At 45.2% G+C, this 20,087-nt stretch overlaps 2 protein-coding genes and 1 long non-coding RNA gene across 5 annotated transcripts in view; 2 read left to right on the top strand and 1 right to left on the bottom strand.

The window, feature by feature from the left end:
- Window positions 1-10,008, bottom strand: part of LOC4348352 (protein OPAQUE1) — a 19,653-nt gene extending 9,645 nt beyond the window's left edge. Inside the window, exons 1-16 of one of the 2 annotated variants that reach the window (XM_066304664.1) lie at window positions 9,831-10,008; window positions 9,588-9,711; window positions 5,862-6,011; window positions 5,438-5,583; window positions 5,191-5,347; window positions 4,985-5,043; window positions 4,403-4,559; window positions 3,613-3,762; window positions 3,347-3,483; window positions 2,546-2,692; window positions 2,370-2,471; window positions 1,964-2,021; window positions 1,756-1,857; window positions 729-766; window positions 513-639; window positions 270-443 (exon numbers count right to left, since the gene is read on the bottom strand). In XM_066304664.1, the coding sequence (XP_066160761.1) occupies window positions 270-443; window positions 513-639; window positions 729-766; window positions 1,756-1,857; window positions 1,964-2,021; window positions 2,370-2,471; window positions 2,546-2,692; window positions 3,347-3,483; window positions 3,613-3,762; window positions 4,403-4,559; window positions 4,985-5,043; window positions 5,191-5,347; window positions 5,438-5,583; window positions 5,862-6,011; window positions 9,588-9,707 (1,824 nt within the window). In that variant the 5' untranslated portion in view covers window positions 9,708-9,711; window positions 9,831-10,008. The remainder of the gene's footprint in view (window positions 1-269; window positions 444-512; window positions 640-728; window positions 767-1,755; window positions 1,858-1,963; window positions 2,022-2,369; window positions 2,472-2,545; window positions 2,693-3,346; window positions 3,484-3,612; window positions 3,763-4,402; window positions 4,560-4,984; window positions 5,044-5,190; window positions 5,348-5,437; window positions 5,584-5,861; window positions 6,012-9,587; window positions 9,712-9,830) is intronic. The other variant, XM_015758583.3, reaches the window with a different exon arrangement.
- Window positions 10,009-10,526: 518 nt separating this feature from the next.
- Window positions 10,527-12,356, top strand: LOC107279075 (uncharacterized). Its single transcript, XM_026020807.2, has 2 exons — window positions 10,527-11,156; window positions 11,566-12,356. Exons 1-2 carry the CDS (start codon window positions 10,604-10,606, stop codon window positions 12,219-12,221), a joined length of 1,209 nt encoding a protein of 402 aa, XP_025876592.2. The 5' UTR covers window positions 10,527-10,603; the 3' UTR covers window positions 12,222-12,356.
- Window positions 12,357-16,077: 3,721 nt separating this feature from the next.
- LOC107279074 (uncharacterized) lies at window positions 16,078-18,561 on the top strand. 2 transcript variants are annotated; one of them, XR_010736889.1, is made up of 4 exons: window positions 16,078-16,258; window positions 16,380-16,464; window positions 17,003-17,434; window positions 17,733-18,561. It is a non-coding gene; the product is annotated as an uncharacterized lncRNA (long non-coding RNA). The 2 variants fall into 2 exon arrangements; XR_003238897.2 differs by having other exon boundaries at window positions 17,003-17,477.
- Window positions 18,562-20,087: the final 1,526 nt, after the last annotated feature.

Genomic DNA, 20,087 nt, shown 5'->3' with positions numbered 1-20,087 from the left:
TGCAAAAATAGCTTCTAACAAGTGCAATCCCCTTTACATGAAAATCCCTTGCAAAAATGGGATTGTGGAGAGATTTTTTTTTTTTGGTTCCTTTCCTTACATAAGCCACACTACTCATCACTACCTAGATCATAATGTGGAAGTAGATGCATTTAACAACATTTTTTTTCTAGAGTAAATAATATTTTTATGGCACATGCGACCAAATAAACCATGTAAGGCAGACATAAATTTCAATAACCAAGAAGCAAAGAAATTTTTACTGATACCTTAAATCTTGAAGCAACTGATGAGAACTTGTACGACGATCTCAAAGATTCTTCTGGTAATGTACCAAAAAGTCCAGAAACTAAAGGGCATCTTGACGAAGATAAAAGATTGCAGTGCTCTGCAACAATATAATCTCTATTCTTCTCCAAAAATGATTCTGTTTGATACGTCACCTGCAAAAGGTCAACTTTGTTATAGTTGATACCTGATACAGGAAAATTAATTAAAATTACTTAACATACCTTCCCAGCATAATGGGAGATAGTAAAATCTGTCTCCGAGAATTTTGTCTTCTCAAGCCTATGATGCGAAGAGAAATTCCTGAACATCTTTGTTGCAAAGGTCTCATGAGTAGATTTTGGGAACATGCTAGAAAATAACAACCATAGATTAGAATCGTTATATGTTTGTTAATAAAAAACAGCTGTTTTCCAGAAGAAATAAAAATAATGATTTACCAAGCTTCATCCAGCAGTGCAATAATTCCAATCGGTTTCTGCAAGGACATACAATTGAATTAGCATTGGGCTGCCAAAAACATGTTATAAGGGCTGGTGCAAAAGCAAAATAGAACTTCAAAAGCGACACCAATCATAAATTACTGAACACCAAACTGTCTCGCATAAGCATGCACCACTCGCAAACATAACATAGATATAATCTGAACACTAATAACCATATTTTTTTATAATTACTGCACTGGACACTATTGATGCAGTAGATATTAAAGCTTGCAGAAGCAAATTACGGTTGCCACGATAAGCATATTTTCTCAAGATTTTTACAAAATAGCATCATTGCATAATTATATTGAAATCACCAATGTGCCATTTTGGTTCTTTGGGCTTGCAGACATTTTGCAAGTGCAACAGTTGTATGCAGAAATGCATTCTACAATCCAAGCCATGTTGAATGTTCATTCTGGTCATTGAAGTCTATATGTTTCTAGTTATTCAATGATGGAAGTTCGAACTGTTAAGAGTAATGGCATGGAATAAATAGGATCTGTCAAGCCTAGCTGATGTTTCTTTCTAATACATTGTAAAAGCTTTAACATAATTGTTGTGTGCTTAGAACCTGGTATAATACTATAACTGATGACAATATGTGATAATACTTTAGAGGGATGTGACATGCCGGTACTAAGGTCGAGTTGGTGCTAGCAATGGACGAACATGTCAAACACTCAACAACTACTGCTAATGTGATGTAAGTGATACCCCGCATCAGCTAACTAATTCCACCGAGACTGGCACAAAGAACAAACATAATACCAGCTCAAAAACATGACTAAGTAACTTGTAAAAGTGTCATTATATGCAAATACATGAGGACAATCTGATCAATATAAAATGGCATATGAAGACACAAGTTGATCCAGAGAGGGGAAAAAAAAGAAGGCAGCTATTACAACAGTAAAACAAATTACGAAGCATAAAGTGATTTGTCCATACTGAACTTGGTAAATAAATTTGCCAAGACAACCTTTTCGATTAAATCCAAAACATCTTGGTTATCAATAAATTCAATGTAGCTCCAATCGATTTTCTCGCTTTTGTACTCCTCCTGTTCCATCTTGAATACATGCTGAAGAAAGGGATTTGTAGTATTTAATGATAAGAAAGACAAGGTAGATAAATATTTAAATACAAATTAATATTGTGTTTCCATTAAAGGGAATGATGCACTATACCTCATTGAAATGTTGCTGAAGCTTTTCATTGGCGAAGTTGATGCAGAATTGCTCAAAACTGCAGCAACAAATAAAAGACGATTCATCAGGAAAAGGGAAACAGACAAAAATGCAGCAGCCAAACATCCCATATTTTTCCCACAATTTTACCCAGTTGGCAGCACAGATTAAATAGCTTGTCTGCTTGTGGACATTTAAAAGGCCAGCTTAACCAAACAAGGAAAAAGGCACAAAATTACTGTAAATAGGTGAATTGTGAACAGAAATGCTGACACAAAACAGTCAGCTAGGACCTTTTATTTGCTAATAATATATTCACGAATCAAATATAATAAAAATATTCGATTATGAATCGCTATAAAATTACTGTAAATGAATTAAACTAAATGACAGAATACTTAATTACCTGTTATTTTTGAAGCTCTCAAAACCATAAATATCCAAGATACCAATTTGTACTTTGGAATCAACATCTTGACCAATAGATTTGTTAATATTCTCAACAAGCCTGGAAACAATTAAAGAATGTTAACTTACAAAAACACACAATATCCTTGAAAAAACGAAGGCAGGTGAAAATACCAGTCAAATAGTCTTGCATATACAGTCTTTGCTAGAGCATCACGATTAGCTGCTGCTGCAGAACAGTCTAATGCTTTTATAATTGCTCCTTCGAGAGTGTTAATGGCGCGTGTACATAGAGTTGAGACCAACAGATCTGGATCACACCTAATTCAAATAGAAATAATGAAGCGATAAGGAACAAATAAAACTGTGGAAAGGTACTTCCACTCCCAGAGTATTAAATAATTTCTGCTACGTGGAAAATATATGATTCAAAATGACCAAGAATATTTTAGGCATAACAAGATATTATCCATGCATGCATTTTCCTTAATGTACATTATCAACATGTTCACTTAATTTGGTGTTTATTCCATGATCCTTTTCCAGAAATGCATGTCAAAACAGTAAATGCGGACAGTTCAAAAATGTAAACTTTGCTAATCAGGCAATCAAAATTCATCAATACAAGCTAAACAAAATATCTAAAACGATTCAATTATAATATCCATAAATGCATATAGCATGTACAGGAGCGCAAACAAGCCAGTTTTTAATTATCGACCATAGGCTGTAATCCACATTTACAGTAAGTCATTAACATAGGGTGGAAAGTGTATTCTTTGCTTGTGACGTCTGCAAGAAACCAAAGATCGAAACATCTACGTCCATAACCTCAATGCCCTGGAGCATTAAAATATAACGCTTCAAGAATCAAGAGATTGGAACTCGATACAACTTTTGAGTCATTGTTATGGACCAATGAGGACGATGATGGGAAAAAAGGGTCACAATCATTTATGTAAAAAAAATTCATACATGAATAGTTTGGCTGCCATTTGAAGGTGAAAATTTGATGTTGGATCCTTAATTTTTGAAGAATCAATTTCCTTTCCAGGAGAAAACTCAATGTTGCCAAGATGAAGAATGGCTGCCAGTATCCGAAATATAGCATCCTGAACAAAGTACAACATACACATTCATTTCTGGAATAAGAAAAGGAAAAGTATGCATAATATGCACTGGTTTTCTTTAGTTATTCTTTTTCCATGAAACATCTGAGTATGTTCAGGTTCTGTAGAAACCTGATCATTTCTGCTAATTCCGACAATATCCATTGCCCTTTTTGTCTTCCAGTACTCGTCTTCATTATTTGTTCCTTCCAATTCATATGTCTTACTTTTATTCAAGTAATGGAAACTCCCTGGGTGACCAAGCTTGTACAGTTCTGCATCCTTCACGAACAAACAAATGCAAAATTTAAAAAACAACTCAGAACTGTGTGGAATCAACTGTACAATTAGATATAATATACTGAATTGAAACAGATTATACAACTTCTAGAATACAATGTTCTCCGTGCTTAACTAAGGCTTTGATATTGAGGTGGATTACGATAATCTCATTAGAAGCAATCAAAAAGAATTAGTGTTTGGGTAACTACTTGTCTTTAAAACTAAGTTCAAATGGATATATTATTCGGCAAGAATCTCATTTTTTGGTAGAACAAAGGGGGTGTTTCAGCAATGAATACATCTTTCACAATTTATTCTCTGATATGCAAAATATTTTGGCAATAAAACTAATTTCAGTAATAAATTGCAAGCCAAAATTCTTTAGTTATATGACAGAAATGGGTGTCACCATAAACACATACCAGTTGAACCAATAACTACTAAAATGGGTGAAATGAATAAGGTGTAGGTTGGAACGGGCCAACGGGATACCAGTATAATTTAACTCTAAGCAAATTCTTCAACATTTAATGCAGAATTCACAAATAGCCCATAACCAAACCGTGCAGTAATGGAACTCACACGAGTACGCACATAATAAGTGAAGCAAATGTGCAATAGCAATGGTTGGTACAGGTACCTTTCCAGACGCACATAACTGATAAAAGCAATGAAAATTTCTTTCAGGATCATTAATCTGCACAACACGGGACCTTTCCAAAAGATAGGTCCTAATAGCAGCCCCAGATATTCTACCATTTGCATCAAATTGCATCTCCACAAATTTGCCAAACCGGCTGCAACCAAAAAGTGTTGTAAATTCAGATTATGCAAAGAAAACATTGAGAAAGGTTGAGCCCTATGAATTGGTAAAAGCCATAGTATATTCTGCGAAATATCATTTATACTCCCTCCATTCCAAAATATAAGGATTTCTAGAGTTTTGCAAGTTGATCAAGGAAATAGATGGAGTTATCTGGGGGTGGTTGTGATTAATTAAGTTGAGGAAGTAGTTGGAGAAATTCAATGAGAGATGGTTGTGATTGGTTGAGATGAGGGAGTAGGTGTAGAAGTTAATATATTTTTGGACAAATTTTGAAAGCTAGAAGTTGCCATATTTTGGGCCGGAGGGAGTACCATGTTTAATGTCGAGGAATATATTCCCAACTATTGCATATAATTGCAACAGCATTGTGCAAGTCACCTTATGACTGATACTCACCTTGAGTTGTCATTTCTAACTGTTTTTGCATTGCCAAATGCCTCCAGAAGAGGGTTAGACTAGTAACAAGAAACAAAAGACTTATGAGTTATGAGTTATGAGAAAATGCCTTGACAAGTATCAACCAAAAATACTTTGGACAACTAAATATGCACAACTCTTAGTATCCATTTGTTACAGTGGAGAAAACATAAGGTAAAACTTACTTCAAGAACCTGCTGTTCAACAGTTCGATCGTCAATAGCAGCTCTACCACCAACATACGTAAGATATTGCATGATAAACTTTGTTGTCTCAGTCTTGCCAGCGCCACTTTCACCACTAACCAGGATTGACTGGCTCCGGGAATCATTCACCATAGCCCTACATTAACTCAATAAACGTCAAGAAAACAAATTGTACATGCAAACAGAGGCTAAGGGCACTTAAGCTGAATCAAAATGTAATCCAAACCTGTATGATGCATCAGCTACTGCAAAAACATGTGGACTCAACTCCCCTAGTCGGACACCCTTGTATTGCTCCATCATGTACTCATTGTACAGGTGAGGAAGCCTCGTGAATGGATTAACAGCAATCAAGATGCTTCCAGTGTATGTCTATCTCAAAAAAAAAAAGAATGAAAAGGCTGTCACAAAGAGAAGCTAGCAGCAAAACAAAAGTAGATGTATTTACTAAGACAACACATGTTGAAAGAAGATTATCATTAATAATTATAATCATAAGGACAGCCTTGTCTCATGAGAAATAGAGAATTAGATGTGAAGTGTGTCTTAGCAAAGAAATTCCGACGAGGATTCACAGATCAAAAATATGTTTTTGTTGTATGCAAGTGTCACTCGACAAATAAAAACAACAGAGCCAGTGAACAACTTACATATATCTCATTCAATGCATATCTTCTCTTCAAATTGTATAGAACACCTGGTTCATTAAGATAAGTCAGTTTGGTCATGTCATCGACATGCCCCCCACCTAGATCTTCATCTGTGTCCCTGGGCAGACACTTCTCTGCCAAAACTGTAATCTGAAAACCAGAAGGGAAGAATAAACTAACTACATCAAATTTTAATATTAAAAACAAATAAACTTTCAATAATTCTGTTAGAAAAAACTATAAATTCATTTTTTCTGTACAGAAATAAATACATATATCAACACTAGCCAAATGCCCGTGCATTGCAACAGATATTGAAAATAGCAAAATAATGTCCTTGTTGAAAATAATTGTTTTCAATTGGTTGAAACAAGATCTTTCTTCTTAAAGAACAAAAACAAAAAAAAATTGACATGCTTGGAAAATTCAAGAGCTCCAGCCTACAAAGTTCATAGACTCACCCAAATCCCAATGTCCTCTCCTCCTATAGACTACGGCCTACAGCCTAACAAGTACAAAGAGCAAGCAGAATATTGACATGTGTTGTACTATTGTACTATACCAGGGCCCATGTGTAAGTGATGGTGGTGCTGGCAGACTCACGACCACCACTACTGTCTTTTAATAGTATATAATATAATACTAGACAAATGCCCGTGCTTTGCTACGGATAGATAAAAGGAAAATTTCATAATATTGCCTAAAATAAGCAATAACATATTTTTGATGAAATGTATATGTTACCTGCCTTTTTGCAATAGGGAATACCCACCTTAATTTAAATTTAAATGTGGTTCTTCACTTAGATTTAGTTGCTATGTAATATTAAGAAGTTTAAGGGGTAGTATGTAAAATCTACATGGGAGTAGGTGGGGTGGCAGATTCACTGCCACCATCATTGGAGTCCTTTTAAGGAGTATAGATAATAAAATAATAAAGTATAGATAATTTGGTTGCAACGTGAAATTACTTCAATGTTTTCACTGAGGATGGCATGAAATCCGGAAATCAAGAACCCAAATAGATCATTGGGTGTAAACAGAGTGGATCAGAATTCATCGGTAAAACAATTTTCCACCCTCCATACAAAATTATAAAGAATGCCAGGACAACTACAAAATCAACAGCCGAAGAGAGCCTAACCTGGTAAAGCAGGGCATTGCAAACCAAAACGATAGCATAATACAGATACAACTCAAACTAGTTAAATTTTAACTGATAGCACAGCTATTTCCAGTTAACTAAAAGGAAAAGGTACGAATTACCCCCCTGAACTATTGTGGTCGTCCGAATTAACCCCCCCCCCCCCCGAACCACAAAACCAGACATATTAAACCTCAAACTATTGAACCGGACAAATTACCCCCCTCACTCAATCTGAAGCGGTATTGATCCTACGTGGCATACACGTGGTGCTGAGGTGGAAATCCAATCAGCATTTTCTTTTTTAAAAGTGGTGGGGCCCACCTGTAAGACCTCATCTTCCATCTTCCCCCCTCTCTCTCTCTCTCATCATCTTCCACGCGGTCTTTGTTCCCAACGGCGCGCGGCCACGGCTCCGCGGAGTAGACGACCCCCGTCGTGCCCGCCGCCTTCCAGTACCCCGACGGCGTGGTCTGGCTCGGTCGCCCGCCCCGCACCTCCCGCTCCTGCCGCGGGCAGAAGTAGAACCATCCGCTCCCCCTCCTCGCCGCGGGCAAAAGTAGGTACACGCGTGTGCTGGTACCTGAGAGCTGCAACGGGTCGACGGAGTAGATGTCGAAGACGGGGATGACGCGCTCGATGTCGTCGCGGAAACCGTCGAGCTTGTTGCGGAGGTATAAGCATATCAGCTCCTCCTCCGTCGGGTAGAAGCGGAACACGGGAGCCAGCCGCCGCCTCCACCTCCGTCTCCGCATCCCGCGCCGCCGCCCGCACCCGCCTCCATCCGTCCCCGCGCCAGGGGCGGCTGCTCGTCGTGGCCGCGGCTGCGGCCGCCGCTCCGCGCCCCCCACCTGCGTGCGTGCGGGGGCGGGGGTGGGCGGTCGGCCACAATCCCTCGCGGCGGCGCGCACGACGGCGCATGGCGGCGCACGCAGCGCGCGGAGGCGGGCCTACGGGGGCGGGGGGCGGGCGGTTGAAGACGAGCGGCGGTGTGAGCGGCCGCGGGCACGACTCCGGTCGGCGGTGAGCCCACCGCGCGTCCGCCCACCGCGCGCCGACGAGGAGGAGCCTGTGGTGGCTGCGGGGGCCCACCGCGCGTCGGCCCACCGCGCGCCAACGACAAGGAGCCCGCGGTGGCGGCAGTGGCCCACCGCGTGTTCCCGCGCGCTGCCGCCCACCGCGCGCCCACGACGTGGAGGAGCCCGCCGCCCACCGCGCGCCCGGTCAGCCTCCGCCTCTATCGCCGGCCGCCGCCGTCCTTCGCCCCCCCCCCCCCCCCCCCCCCCCGCGCGCCACCGTCCTCACCTCGCCAACCGCCTACGCCGACCACGCTCGCCTCCTCCGCGCGGACGGAGCTTGGGGCAGCAGGCTCCCGGCCGCTCGCTCCCCCTTCTCTTCCGCCACCGGACGCACGCTCCGCCTCCGGCCCCGTCATCGGCCGTCCGAGCGAGCTCCGCCAGGGCGCCTCCGCGTACACCCATCACCGCCGGTCGCACGGCCCCTAGCTCTGCGTCTGCCCGTCACCGCATGTCGCACGCCTCGAGCCGCCGCCGCTCGCCACCCAGCCGCCGCTCGCGCCCGCCACCCAGCCGCCCTTCCTCGCCGCCGCTTCGCGTCCTCAGCCGCCGCGCTCGCCTGGCCGCCGTCGCTGCCTCGCCTCGCCGTCTCCGCCCGCCGCTTGCGTAGTTGACAGTGAGAGGAGAGAGAGGAGAAGAGTGAGAGAAGAGAGAGAGAGGATTAGTGGAATAGGAGTATGACATGTGGGTCCTACATTTTTTTTAATAAATAAAATGCTGACTGGACTGCCACGCGTACGCCACGTAGACCAAAACCACCGCGGATTGGGTCGAGGGGGGTAATTCGTCCGGTTTGCATAGTTGGGGGTGAAGAATGTCCGGTTTTGTGGCTCAGGGGGGTAATTTGGACGACCGCGATAGTTCAGGGGGGTAATTCGTACTTTTTCCTAACTAAAAATATGTTGATAATTGTCCACAGTCATCGATGTTAATGCATTTGAATTTCACAGATCATGCAATCTAGGTAACTTGCAGAACATAACAAGTGAAGTTACAAATTCATACAACTATCTAGAAGTACTCTAACTGAAGCATCAAACTAGTTCTGCAGAATTACAAACAAGCTGATAAAATTCAAAACCAACTGGCAAAGGATTTCAAGATTTTGATCCAAATTACAATACCCCGGGAATGCTACCATTTGCACTTCAAAAACTCCCATCGAGCGAACTGGTGACCATGTCGAATTTATTGTGTAAATTAGCGATAGATTTAAATTAAACATCTGCAACCACAACCTCCACCATTTCGATTCAGTTATTTCTCCCTGTGGTGTGACGTGCAAAGTTTACGCCAAAGCAACTCAAAAGATACATATTAGAATTTTGAACTGCCTCAGTTCACTGAGGTTAATTCATGATCAAACTAACAACAAAAACAGGCGCCTCTCCCTATAGTCTCGAATCATACTCGAAGCAAACTCATACGGAACCCACGAAAAATCCCAAACAGAACGACGCAAACTTAAACAGCCATAAAGGCAGAGTAGGGGATTGGATTGCCGCACCTTCTTCCGATGGCTGGTGAGCATGACGATGGCCCTGTCCTTCACCTCCACCACCTCCGCCTCCACCCACCCCTCCCCTTTCTCCTCCACCCACACCTTCGACCCCTTCCGGTAGCTCATCACGCTGAAACCAGGGGCGGATCCAGTAAAAAATAGTAGTGGGGCTGAACAAACTACGCCAGCATAAATCGAAACATGTCTCACATGTAAATTGGCTAAATGTCTAGTTCAAAGTACACTTACATACCTCACCGCCGGCGCGGCAGCGCTGGACCGCCGCCTGGCGCCCTGGCACGGCTCGCGTCTCGCCACCTCCCCGGCGGCGCGCCGGCGCTCGACCGCCGCCTGACCGCCTCCCTTCCCACCCTCCGGGGCCCTCGCCCGCTCGTGGCTCGCCGGCCGCCGCCGACTCCCGAGTCCCGCCTGCTTGCCGCTCGCCGCACGCCCACGGGGCCACGGGCCACGCCGCCTCCTGGCTCCTGCCCTCGTCAGCCGGTGTCGCCGCCGGGCGTTGGCCGCCTCGCCACCTTGCGTCCTTGGCGGTCCACGGCCGCCTCCCGTCGGCCGTCGGCCCCGCGTCCACGGCCGGTCGAACGCCTAGGGTTAGGGATTTCAGGGACATGGAGAGGGAATGGTGGAGAATTGGGGAATTGGCCGAGTGGGCTGTGGGCCGGCTTGAGCTGCAGGTTGGGGAAGTGGGCCAGGCCAAATTTGGAAGATTGAACTCGTGGGCTTCTCTTCATAGTCGGCCCAAGTCGTGAAAACTTGGTCTTCAATCTCCAGCGGAATAAGTTCACTTCGTGACCCTCAAAACCGATCTAAATTTAATCCGTAACCCTAAACCACGAAACCGGATATCTCGACCCCCAAACTCTTAAAACTGGTACAATTTAACTCCCTCGGTAGTTTTGGAGGGCGGTTTCACGGACGTGGCCGCCTACGTGGCGATATTGACCGAGTCTTCATTACACGTGGCGTTAACGTGGCACCTACGTGGCATTACAATTGAAAAATATATGTGGGACCCATTAGTCATTCAAAAAAAATGTGGGGCCACCGACATATGGGGCCCTCCTCCCTCTCTCCCATCTCTCTTTCTCCCCCCTTCTTCCCTTCGGCCTAGCTTCGGCCGGCGGCAGGCGGCGGCGGCGCGCAAGTTAGGCCCGGAGCGGCGATGGCTGGACGGGCGAGCGGGTGGCGGCGGGGCGCAGGTGAGGGGAGCAACGGGAGGACGTGGTGGAAGAACGCCACCGTCTCGGGGAGCGGCACGCCACGGCGGAGCGCAAGGAGGCCGAGCGAGAGCTCCGGGGGCATTCTCATCCTGCTTCACGACGGCGTCGAAGGCGACGCTTCCCTTGGTGTCGACGGTGAGCGCGAGGATCTTCGAGCCGCCCTTCTCGTCTTGCCGGCCCATGCCGGGCGCGTACTGCGCGACGTGGATCGGGTTGTGGTTCAGCTCGCTCTCGACCTCCTCCTCGTCGTCGTCGTCGTCGGCCACCTCCGCCTCCGGCAGCAACGCTAAGAGGAGGAGCAGGAAAGAACCCAATGAGTTGATCAAGAAGCCGCCATGTAAATTGTTCTCTCGATCCATCGCCTCGGTCATTTCTTCTCCAGCTATTTCATCCTTGTCCTTAATTACCTAGATTTGAATTGCTCAAGCAAACAGGATATAATCTGAATTATTTGTCCAATTGCTGCAACTGTTTCTGAACTGTTCAAGAAATCAGTCAATTATCACAGTCCAGTTGCTGCAACTACTCTGTCTCTGAATTGGAAGCAGTCAATTATCATAATCCAATTGCCGCAACTACTCTGAATTCTTTACTTTCTGGGGGCAGAATTGCTAGTGCGGAGCTTAAAGAATCATTTTCTAAAATCTTAATCACAAAAGGGTTCAATTTTTTTTCTCAAAATTCAGAACAACAACTAAGCAGTTGGGAATTAATTATTGATGGATGAATCTGTTTGATGATTCCAGTGCCGGGGCCTGGCAGTGATCAGGGGAAGGCGTCAATGTGCGGGCTGTACAACAGCAGCAGGGGCAGGGGCAGCGCGACGCAGTTCCAGAGCTCGGTGTTCTCCATGGAGGAGATCCTGCACACCACCAACAACTTCTCGCCGGCGCTCAAGATCGGCCAGGGCGACTTCGGCGCCGTCTACAGGGGCGTCCTCCCCGACGGCATCTTCGTCGTCGTCAAGTGCGCCAAGCTCCGGGCTCCGGGAGCGTTCTCACCCTGCTTCACGACGGCGTCGAAGGCGACGCTGCCCTTGGCGTTGACGGTGAGTGCGAGGATCTTCGAGCCGCTCTTCTCGTCGCGTCGGCCCATGCCGAGCGGGCACTGCGCGACGTGGATCTCCGGAAAGGCCCTGCCGTCACCGAAGTCCTCCGGCCACCGCGGCACGAACCCGCCACGCTTCCCGTACGACGGCACGGGCTTGGAGGGGCCCGAAGGCTTCGCCGCCGCCGCCGCGTCGGACTGCGCCGACTCCCCGCCATACCGCTCTGGGCCTCACTTGCGCGCCGCCGCCGCCCGCTCTCGCCGCCCGCCGCTCGCTTCCGCCGCGCGCCACCGGCCGAAGGGAAGAAGGGGAGAGAGAGAGAGGAGAGAGGGAGGAAGAAGGAAGGAGGACTGACACGTGGGCCCCATATTTCTTTTTATGTGAATGACTAATGGGTCCCACACATATTTTTCAATTCTAATGCCACGTAAGTGCCACATGTAAGGAAGACTTGGTTAATATCGCCACGTAGGCGCCACGTCAGCGAAACCGCCCTCCAAAACCGCCGAGGGAGTCAAATTGCACCGGTTTTAAGAGTTTGGGGGTTGAGATATCCGGTTTTGTGGTTTAGGGTCACGGATTAGATTTCGATCACTTTGAGGGTCACTTATTCCATCTCCAGCCGATCTCAGACCCCATCCATATCCAGTGTATCCATGGAAGAAATATTCAGTGGGGGATTAGGGGGTCCCATGGTCCCAGAAATGGCGGGGTTTCTTGGATTTTTTACAATTTGTTTATTTTTAAAAACTTATTTCATAAATAGTTCCCTGAAAAAATGTATCCCAAAAATAGTCCTTTTTAGGCGCTAGAGTCACTGGCGTCGTCGTCCAACGGGATGGCACTAGTCTCTCTGGTGCCGCGCCCTTGCCACCGTGGCACACACGAACCGACGTGGCAGGAGGAGGGCGCCAACATGGTTGGCGCCACCTCCTCCCCCACACCTCGCCTCACCTCCAATCGTATTTCTCTCTGTGGAGGGACAACCTTTTTTTTATATTTTTTTTACACTTATAAGATCTTGTGTTAACAAATCTCTAATATAAAAGAAACAATAATTCACACCAAAATGCTCATAAATAGGAGAGATGTGTAACTTTATTTTCTCTCCCCCTCGAGTGTAAAGGTGTTAACAGCGAAATTTGGTAAGCCTCGAGATCATCATTGGCTTAAAATCAATATCGGCCTAAGAGTTTTAGGATCGGCCGATGGGAGTCGTCAAGTCACCAGTAGTCGGATTCCTGCTATATTCGGTTAAGGAAATTAATCTATTCAAGGAAGCTTATCCAGAAGAGACCGAGTTCAAGGAAAATACGGTGTGGCAAGTTATCTATTAATTAGGAATAGTTTGTTAGTAGGAAAGTGTGTTTAGTGTCATATAAGGACTTTATGTTTTCCTTTTATCCTTTAGGAAAGTTTCTTTCTTATCCTACAAAGACTAGTATTTACCCATGAGTATAAATATGTACACCCGGGGTTATTGTAAACTATCTCCACGATCAATACAATTCGGCACATCGCCACCTTTTACCTTTTCTTCTTTTTCGACGAGTTTATTCCTATCATGGCGCCTTGCATCAGCGGGGCTAGGGCTTCGACACTCTGATCTTGTTAGTGTAAGCGTCTAATCTATCATATTTCTTAGTTAATCTAGTCTTAGTATCTTGATTTACTTGTATCGGCTGTTATTCCCTTTAGGGTTAATGCCGGTACCGGCTAAATCGCTTTACTATATTAGATTAGCTAAGGTATCCACCACCCTAAAAATTAGTCAAAGGCTTGATTGTCTAGATATTATGTTTCTTTGCATACTCTAAGTTGCATCGACTTTAGTCGTGCTTAAGAGTCATAATCTCTAGTCTGTTTTTTATTACAATAAGGGTTTCATCGGGGTTTCAGCCGATGAGTTATCTGGACGTTGCATCGGCTTACAAAGATTGCATATAGATTGGATTTAGCCGATATCGACAGAGGTTTCACTGTTTAATCTAATATTGTGAATTTTATGACATCGGACCTCCAGCCGATGTATGTTTTAACCTTCGGATCAGTGCTTATTCTATCATATTATTGCTAGCCGATTGGTTTCTACTGGATTATATTGTTATATATTTTATTACATCATTATTAGCCGATTGTCTTTATTCCCTCCGTTTCGTTTTATTTGTCGTTTCCGACAGCATCGGCGAAATTAAGGTTCACGTGAATTTGCCATTTTGCCCTTCCTCTTCCCCGATTCGTTCCCCTTCTACGCATGACGGCGGCGGCGCTCCATCTCGATCCCGAGCGCCGCGGCAGGGCCAACGGCGGGGACGGCGGCACTCTTCCCCACCTCCCCTGCCATGGCTTCCCCTTCCCAATCTTCTCCCTTGACGGATCCCCATCGCCGGCCTCCCCTGCACCTCGTCCCCGGCGGCCGACCACTCCAGCACGACAGCGCCAACGACGCCTCCCTCCCCGAACGCGCCAGCACACTCCAGCACGTCCTGCTCCCGGAGTACAAGGACAACCTCCGCGCCATCTGCGGCCTCCTCACCGCCACCTGGCCCTCCGTCATCATCATCCTCATCACCCTGCCGCCCGTCCACGACGTTGCCCGTGTTCGGTAAAACATGGAACTACTCATCTTGCATTAATTTGATTGGCTTTCTCAATCGTTGAACACAATGTAAGAATTGATCACCAATGGCGCGCCGCCGCCGCCGCCTCTGTTAGTGATATGCCCTAGAGGCAATCATAGAGATGATTGTATCACACACTATGTTTACATATTTATCCGACTTTGTTCCTCGAAATAGATAAACTCATTATTGGTTAATGAATATGTGATTCTTTCATGAGACTCTTTATGTTGTGTGTTGCTATTTCTAAAGGATCCCTGATCAAATATCATATGTGGAACAAATATGTTTAGATGATCAGCACATGTATTAATTGATGATTATGTTTCATGGATCATGGTATAGAGATACCAAATTAATAATGTGGACACATGTTGGTGAACATGTTGTTGGATAGACCCAACATGAGACACTGCAAGAGCCATATGCGTTGTGTCATCAGTGATCTCATTTAGTGTTGGTGTTGAATCCTTAGACCTGAGATTATCATGGTTCCCAACATGTGTAGTAGCTTACTTAGAGACTGCTAAACGCTACTCCGTGATTGGGTAGTTATAAAAGTAGTTTTCGGGTATGCTATGAAACATGTAGTGGGATATAAATAATCAAGATGGGATTTGCCCCTCCTATGGAGAGATATCTCTAGGCCCCTCGATGTTGTAGATTATGGAAGTGCATGGCCATGCCAAAGGTGATTGAGGAGTCAATCACAAGTTATATAATCTATCGACAGGTTCGAGTGAATGATTGAGCTATTAAAGGATGGTACATATCTAACCTTGAGCTTAATCGATATCGTGAGGCAAAGGGGTTCATACAAGTATACACTAGAGGTTCAGCCGATATGATCTTTATGTCTGCCCAGTGGGTCAATACGTTCTGCCAGGGGCCGCTGTTGACGCGTGGACCGAAAAGGAGTTTTCGGGTTACAGCCGAGTATATATATGAACCTACATGGTCGCACGCTTAATGGGCCGAAATAAGGGGATTGGATGGAGATCCAATATGGGCTTAATTCGGATAGGGATCCGAATAGGAGTCCTACGGGCCTTGGAGGCCCGAGTAATGGATCCTATATATTCGTGAGGGGTGTGACCGGCGGAGGCATTGCATCACGTGAGAAACCCTAGCCGTCACTTCCCTCCCCGAGCAAAACCTAGCCGCGCGTGGGTGCTAGCACATCTGTGCGTGGCGTTCCGTCCCTATACGTGTGGATACCGGTAGAGGCGCCGCTGGTTTGCGGTGCTGATCGGCGTGGGAGTACCAGGGACGGAGCCCAATGGACTAAGGGGGTTCCGAGGCACCCGGCCCAATTTGCATTTTTACTGCTTAACCCCATGTTTTCACTGTATAGGAACCCCCCATGGCCCAAGTCAGTGTACCCCCTACTAGAAAAAAAAAGCCCAGCGTGGGTTAAGGCGCGTGCATGCCGGCGCAGATCGTTGCTCTCGAGCGTCAAAGCGCGTAGTCATTGCCTCGTCCGCAGCGGTGGGACGCCTCGATTCCTCCATCCCTGCGCGATTATTGCTACGCGGCCCACACTCGCCCATCTCTCCTTTATTTCTTTCTTCTTTTCCTTTTTCCGCTTCAGCTGCTGCCGCTGGAATCGCTCGCGTCAGTCGCCTCCTGACCGCTGACTCGCTGCTTGCCGCTCGCCGTCACAGCCTTGACATCAACAGCTCTAATCATCATCCATTGCTGCCCTCTTATGGCTAGAGTAACACGATCTGGTGTTGATCCAAGGCCACGGTCTCCGGTTAACGAGGAAAAGTAAGTATCGGCCTTTCTACTCTTCTTCTAATCCAGTTTTCCAGATTTGTTCCAAACTAATTTCTAAAATAAAAAAGATAGTGTGATTGCTGATTGTGCTTTTAGTTTATCCTGATTATAGGTTAGGGTTCGGCCAATTCAACATCAAAATTAGGAATTTTTTATAATTGGAGTAAGATTACGAACCAGCCTGCCGTAGCAAAATAGTAAGTATTCTTGTTGTTTTCCTTCACGGCCCTTGCTCTTGATTTTTTATAAGAATTTTGTGCTCTCTTCTCAAATATTAATTATTTTTTGTCAAAAGCTGTGTAAGAATACCATTAATTAGAGCAATGTGCTGCTATGCTAAAAATACCATTAATTAGAGTAATGTTTAGCTATATACGTTAAAAATACCATTAGGGCACACACAATAATTATCTATAGGCTCTCTACAAGATATCCATGTCAGCATATTTTCCTACTTGGAAGGTATTAAATGAAGAGAGAGAGCAAAACTATCTACTAACTTACAAATAGTTTATAGAGAAAAACGAGGCAATGCATGACAGAGTTATAGATACCAATGTAGACATACTATTAAGGTGGTTTACTATTAATCGAGTCTATTGCTGAGATGTATATGTTTTATAGATAGCACCTTACTTTACCATTGCGGGTGCTCTTAGGTATTTAGGTGAAGTAATTCCACCTATATACGGTAAAATAACATTAATGAGTCAAATGTGTCCCTACATGTTATAGTTTTGTATAGTGGTGTACCCCCTCGGTTCTGTTCTAGCTCCGCCCTGGGGAGTACGACGAGGAGAACGCACGAGGAGGAGAAGGTCGAGCCGGTGCGATCGACTACTTCCTCTACATCGACGCGCGCTACTTCACGAGAGTTCCTTCAACTTCTCAACGTCTTCTTCCGCTGCGCAGCGCGTCGAGTGATAACGATCTATGATCTAATACTTGCATGGTTCCTGATTTACGTGATAGAAAATTTTGATTTATGCTATCGTAGCCTACGAGTATCCCAACAGCCTCGCGCGTGCAGTTACCAGTACGGTGGCGACTGCTCCGGCTTGCCGGAGAAGACGAACGAGTCTGCCGGCGTGTACGCCGGCGCCTGCGTCGAGGTGGCGGTCCCTCGCCAAGTTCATCGTCTGGGAAGCTGAGGTTCTGCAGAACAAGGCAAGCTCGCCCTGCTTGTTCTTGATAACAGATTGATGATTCAGTATGTGCCCAACTAGGTCCTTACGTTTTCTTGACCAAAATCGTTCCTTTTTTACCATGTTGTAGCGTACCGTAGGTGTAGCCATTATGAACCTGTACATGAATATATTTTTTCAAATTTGTGGTGAAGTTAGCCACCAAGCATCTACCGTAGGAGTATGTTGGATCTAAAACATCTGCTCAATCTCTCTCAATCTCTTTCCATTTTGTTGAGCTAGACTACATGGCTGATGACGCTTGAATAATCACTTTGCAGCCAAAAGGGTGTTAGTTGGAGTAATGATTTGCGGGCTGAGGGTCATCAACATCTGGTCCAAGATGCAGAGATTCCCCGGGTGGGAGAGTTCATTCTCCTGCGCCACTGCTCCCGCTCCTGAAGTCGTTGCCTAAGCCCACTGCCACGACAAGCTGCGACCATGGATGGCGGGGTGGGTAGGTGGCGGAAATTTCTCACGCCATGGAAGAAGACGGCGCAGGACGGCGGTGGATCATTGGCCGATGTCACAGTGCCGTTCCCCCAACAGCCTCATCCTCAGGTGGCAGAGGCAGACACGCAGCAAGCTAGCGATGGCAGTCGTAGCCACAGCCGTGTACAGGACCGCCTCCATCGTCTGGCCGCCATGGCCGCGCGAGCCGGCGTGGCTTCGTCTTCGGCTACTCTCTCCCCAAGGTTGCTTGCCCTTGAATAATTAGGCCCTTGAATAATTAGGCCATTATGTTCAGTTTGGCTATTTAAGAATATTGTTTGCTTCTAGTTTTGTATTTCTGTTCTTCATTTCGGGTGTGTTTAGTTCACGCCAAGAAGTTTGGTTGAAATTGGAACGATGTGATGGAAAAGTTGGAAGTTTTTGCAACTAAACATCGCCTTCCTTCAAATGGAATTGCTCTAGTTATGTGTCAAAATCTATGTTTTAAGTTTGTGATTTTTTTTGGGGGGACATGTGAGTGCTTTGAATTGGCAGCAAAACAGTATCCAGTCTGAACTGTAGGCAATACAGATGCAGTTTTGCTATGAGAAGGGATTTGATAGACTAATTGTTACCAGATTTATGTCCTTAAACTATGATTATTTGCTTTTAACTTCAGTTTACTATGAACTTATGTTATGGTACTGAAATTGCCTACAGGAAATTGTTCTAGGTATTAACCAGAAATTGATGCAAATAGGAAACTGAAATTAGCAAGAGCACTTTAACTTTTGATCATTCTCTTCTCTAAATAATTGCTTGCATACTTGATACTATGCCTTCTGTGTCAGCATTTTCAGAGTGGGAACAGAATTTTAGCTGTCAGTATTTTTTTTTTTTGAGAATAGCTGCCAGTAATTTTGAGAACAGAAAGTACAACAATTCAAATTTCAGAGTTTAGACTTCAGATTTACTCTGCATTCCGAGCAACTTAATCACATATTGTCTTCATTTTCCAACCTAAAAGCAACTTCTTTTTTTATGAAAGCATAAATGCTGTAACACTCGTGTCCATGCAAAATAGTTTCTCCCAGTTTTGTTTTCTTTAATGTCAAAATTCACATGATTGAAGCAAGCTCAATGAAAGCTCATGTGGGCTCATTGCTGATAATTGAGCTGATGGCAAATACTAGAGAATGCACAGCTGATAATTGAGCATTTAGCATTTAGCTTTTTCTCCTCTATTATTTTCAGTTCAGAGAATCTACTTGTTCAATGCTGTTGGAGTTGATTGTGTCATTTCCAGCAATAAAAAAATGCATTCCATTTACTCCTTGCATTTCTTATATAGACATGTTAGCATAGTGCAAGAAACGGGACCGGTGAGTGACCCGGATGACCCCTCGGTTCACCGGTCCGACGGTCTGATCGGTGGACCGCCAGTTGAACCACGGTTCAATAGAAATATATCCAACATGTATTTTCTCTAAAACATAACAAAGCAAAGGTTGGGATGGCTAGCGCAACACGCTCTCAATGCGCAGACCTAGGTTCGAATCTCCATCCCACACCCTTTTTCTATACATTTTATCTTAAAAAAAGCCCACAAAACATGCGTGGGCCTGAAGGCAATGTGCTGGGCCTTAATGTTGGCCCATTTATTTGCTTGGTCCGGTCCAACCGAGCCGGTTTAATGGCCGGTTTAGTCTAAACCCGCCTGGTTCAGCCGGTTCAATCCGAGTCGAGGGCATGTCCGGTCTTTCAGTTGAACCGAATCGTGGAGACCTCTGGTTCTGGTTTTTTCCCGTCGAACCACCGGTCCGGTTCGGTTTTTTCCACTATGTATGTTAGAAGTTACTGAAAATTAATGATGCTCCGGTTTTTTCCACTATGTATGTTAGAAGTTACTGAAAATTAATGATGCTCCTGCAGGGTTGCACAAGGCGGGTCTAATATTCGAGGAGAGCAAAGAGGCAAGAAGAGGAAGTCCCCTTGCCCGGCCAAGAGAATGTACAACCTTGGTTTGATCCTTTTTTTGATTCAAATGTTGCTGAAGTCCCAGTCACTCTAGAGGAGATAGGTGTTGACCCTGGCTAGGAGAATGTACAGCCTCAGTTTGATCCTTTCTTCGATTCTGATGGTTGATGATGCTATCCCAGTTCCTCAGGAGAATACACACAGGAATGTCGTGCCTGATAATGAGA

The sequence above is a fragment of the Oryza sativa genome, chromosome 10 (assembly GCF_034140825.1).
Source record: "Oryza sativa Japonica Group chromosome 10, ASM3414082v1".
NCBI lineage: Eukaryota > Viridiplantae > Streptophyta > Magnoliopsida > Poales > Poaceae > Oryza > Oryza sativa.
This window is presented reverse-complemented; position numbering and strand designations above follow the sequence as displayed.

What these genes read in the sequence shown, in the direction of transcription:
- LOC107279075 (XM_026020807.2), top strand. Translation starts at nt 10,604, where the DNA reads ATGTGGGACCCATTAGTCATTCAAAAAAAATGTGGGGCCACCGACATA. An exon ending in GTTGATCAAGAAGCCGCCAT is followed by an intron (nt 11,157 to 11,565) that starts GTAAATTGTTCT and finishes TGATGATTCCAG; the next exon opens with TGCCGGGGCCTGGCAGTGAT.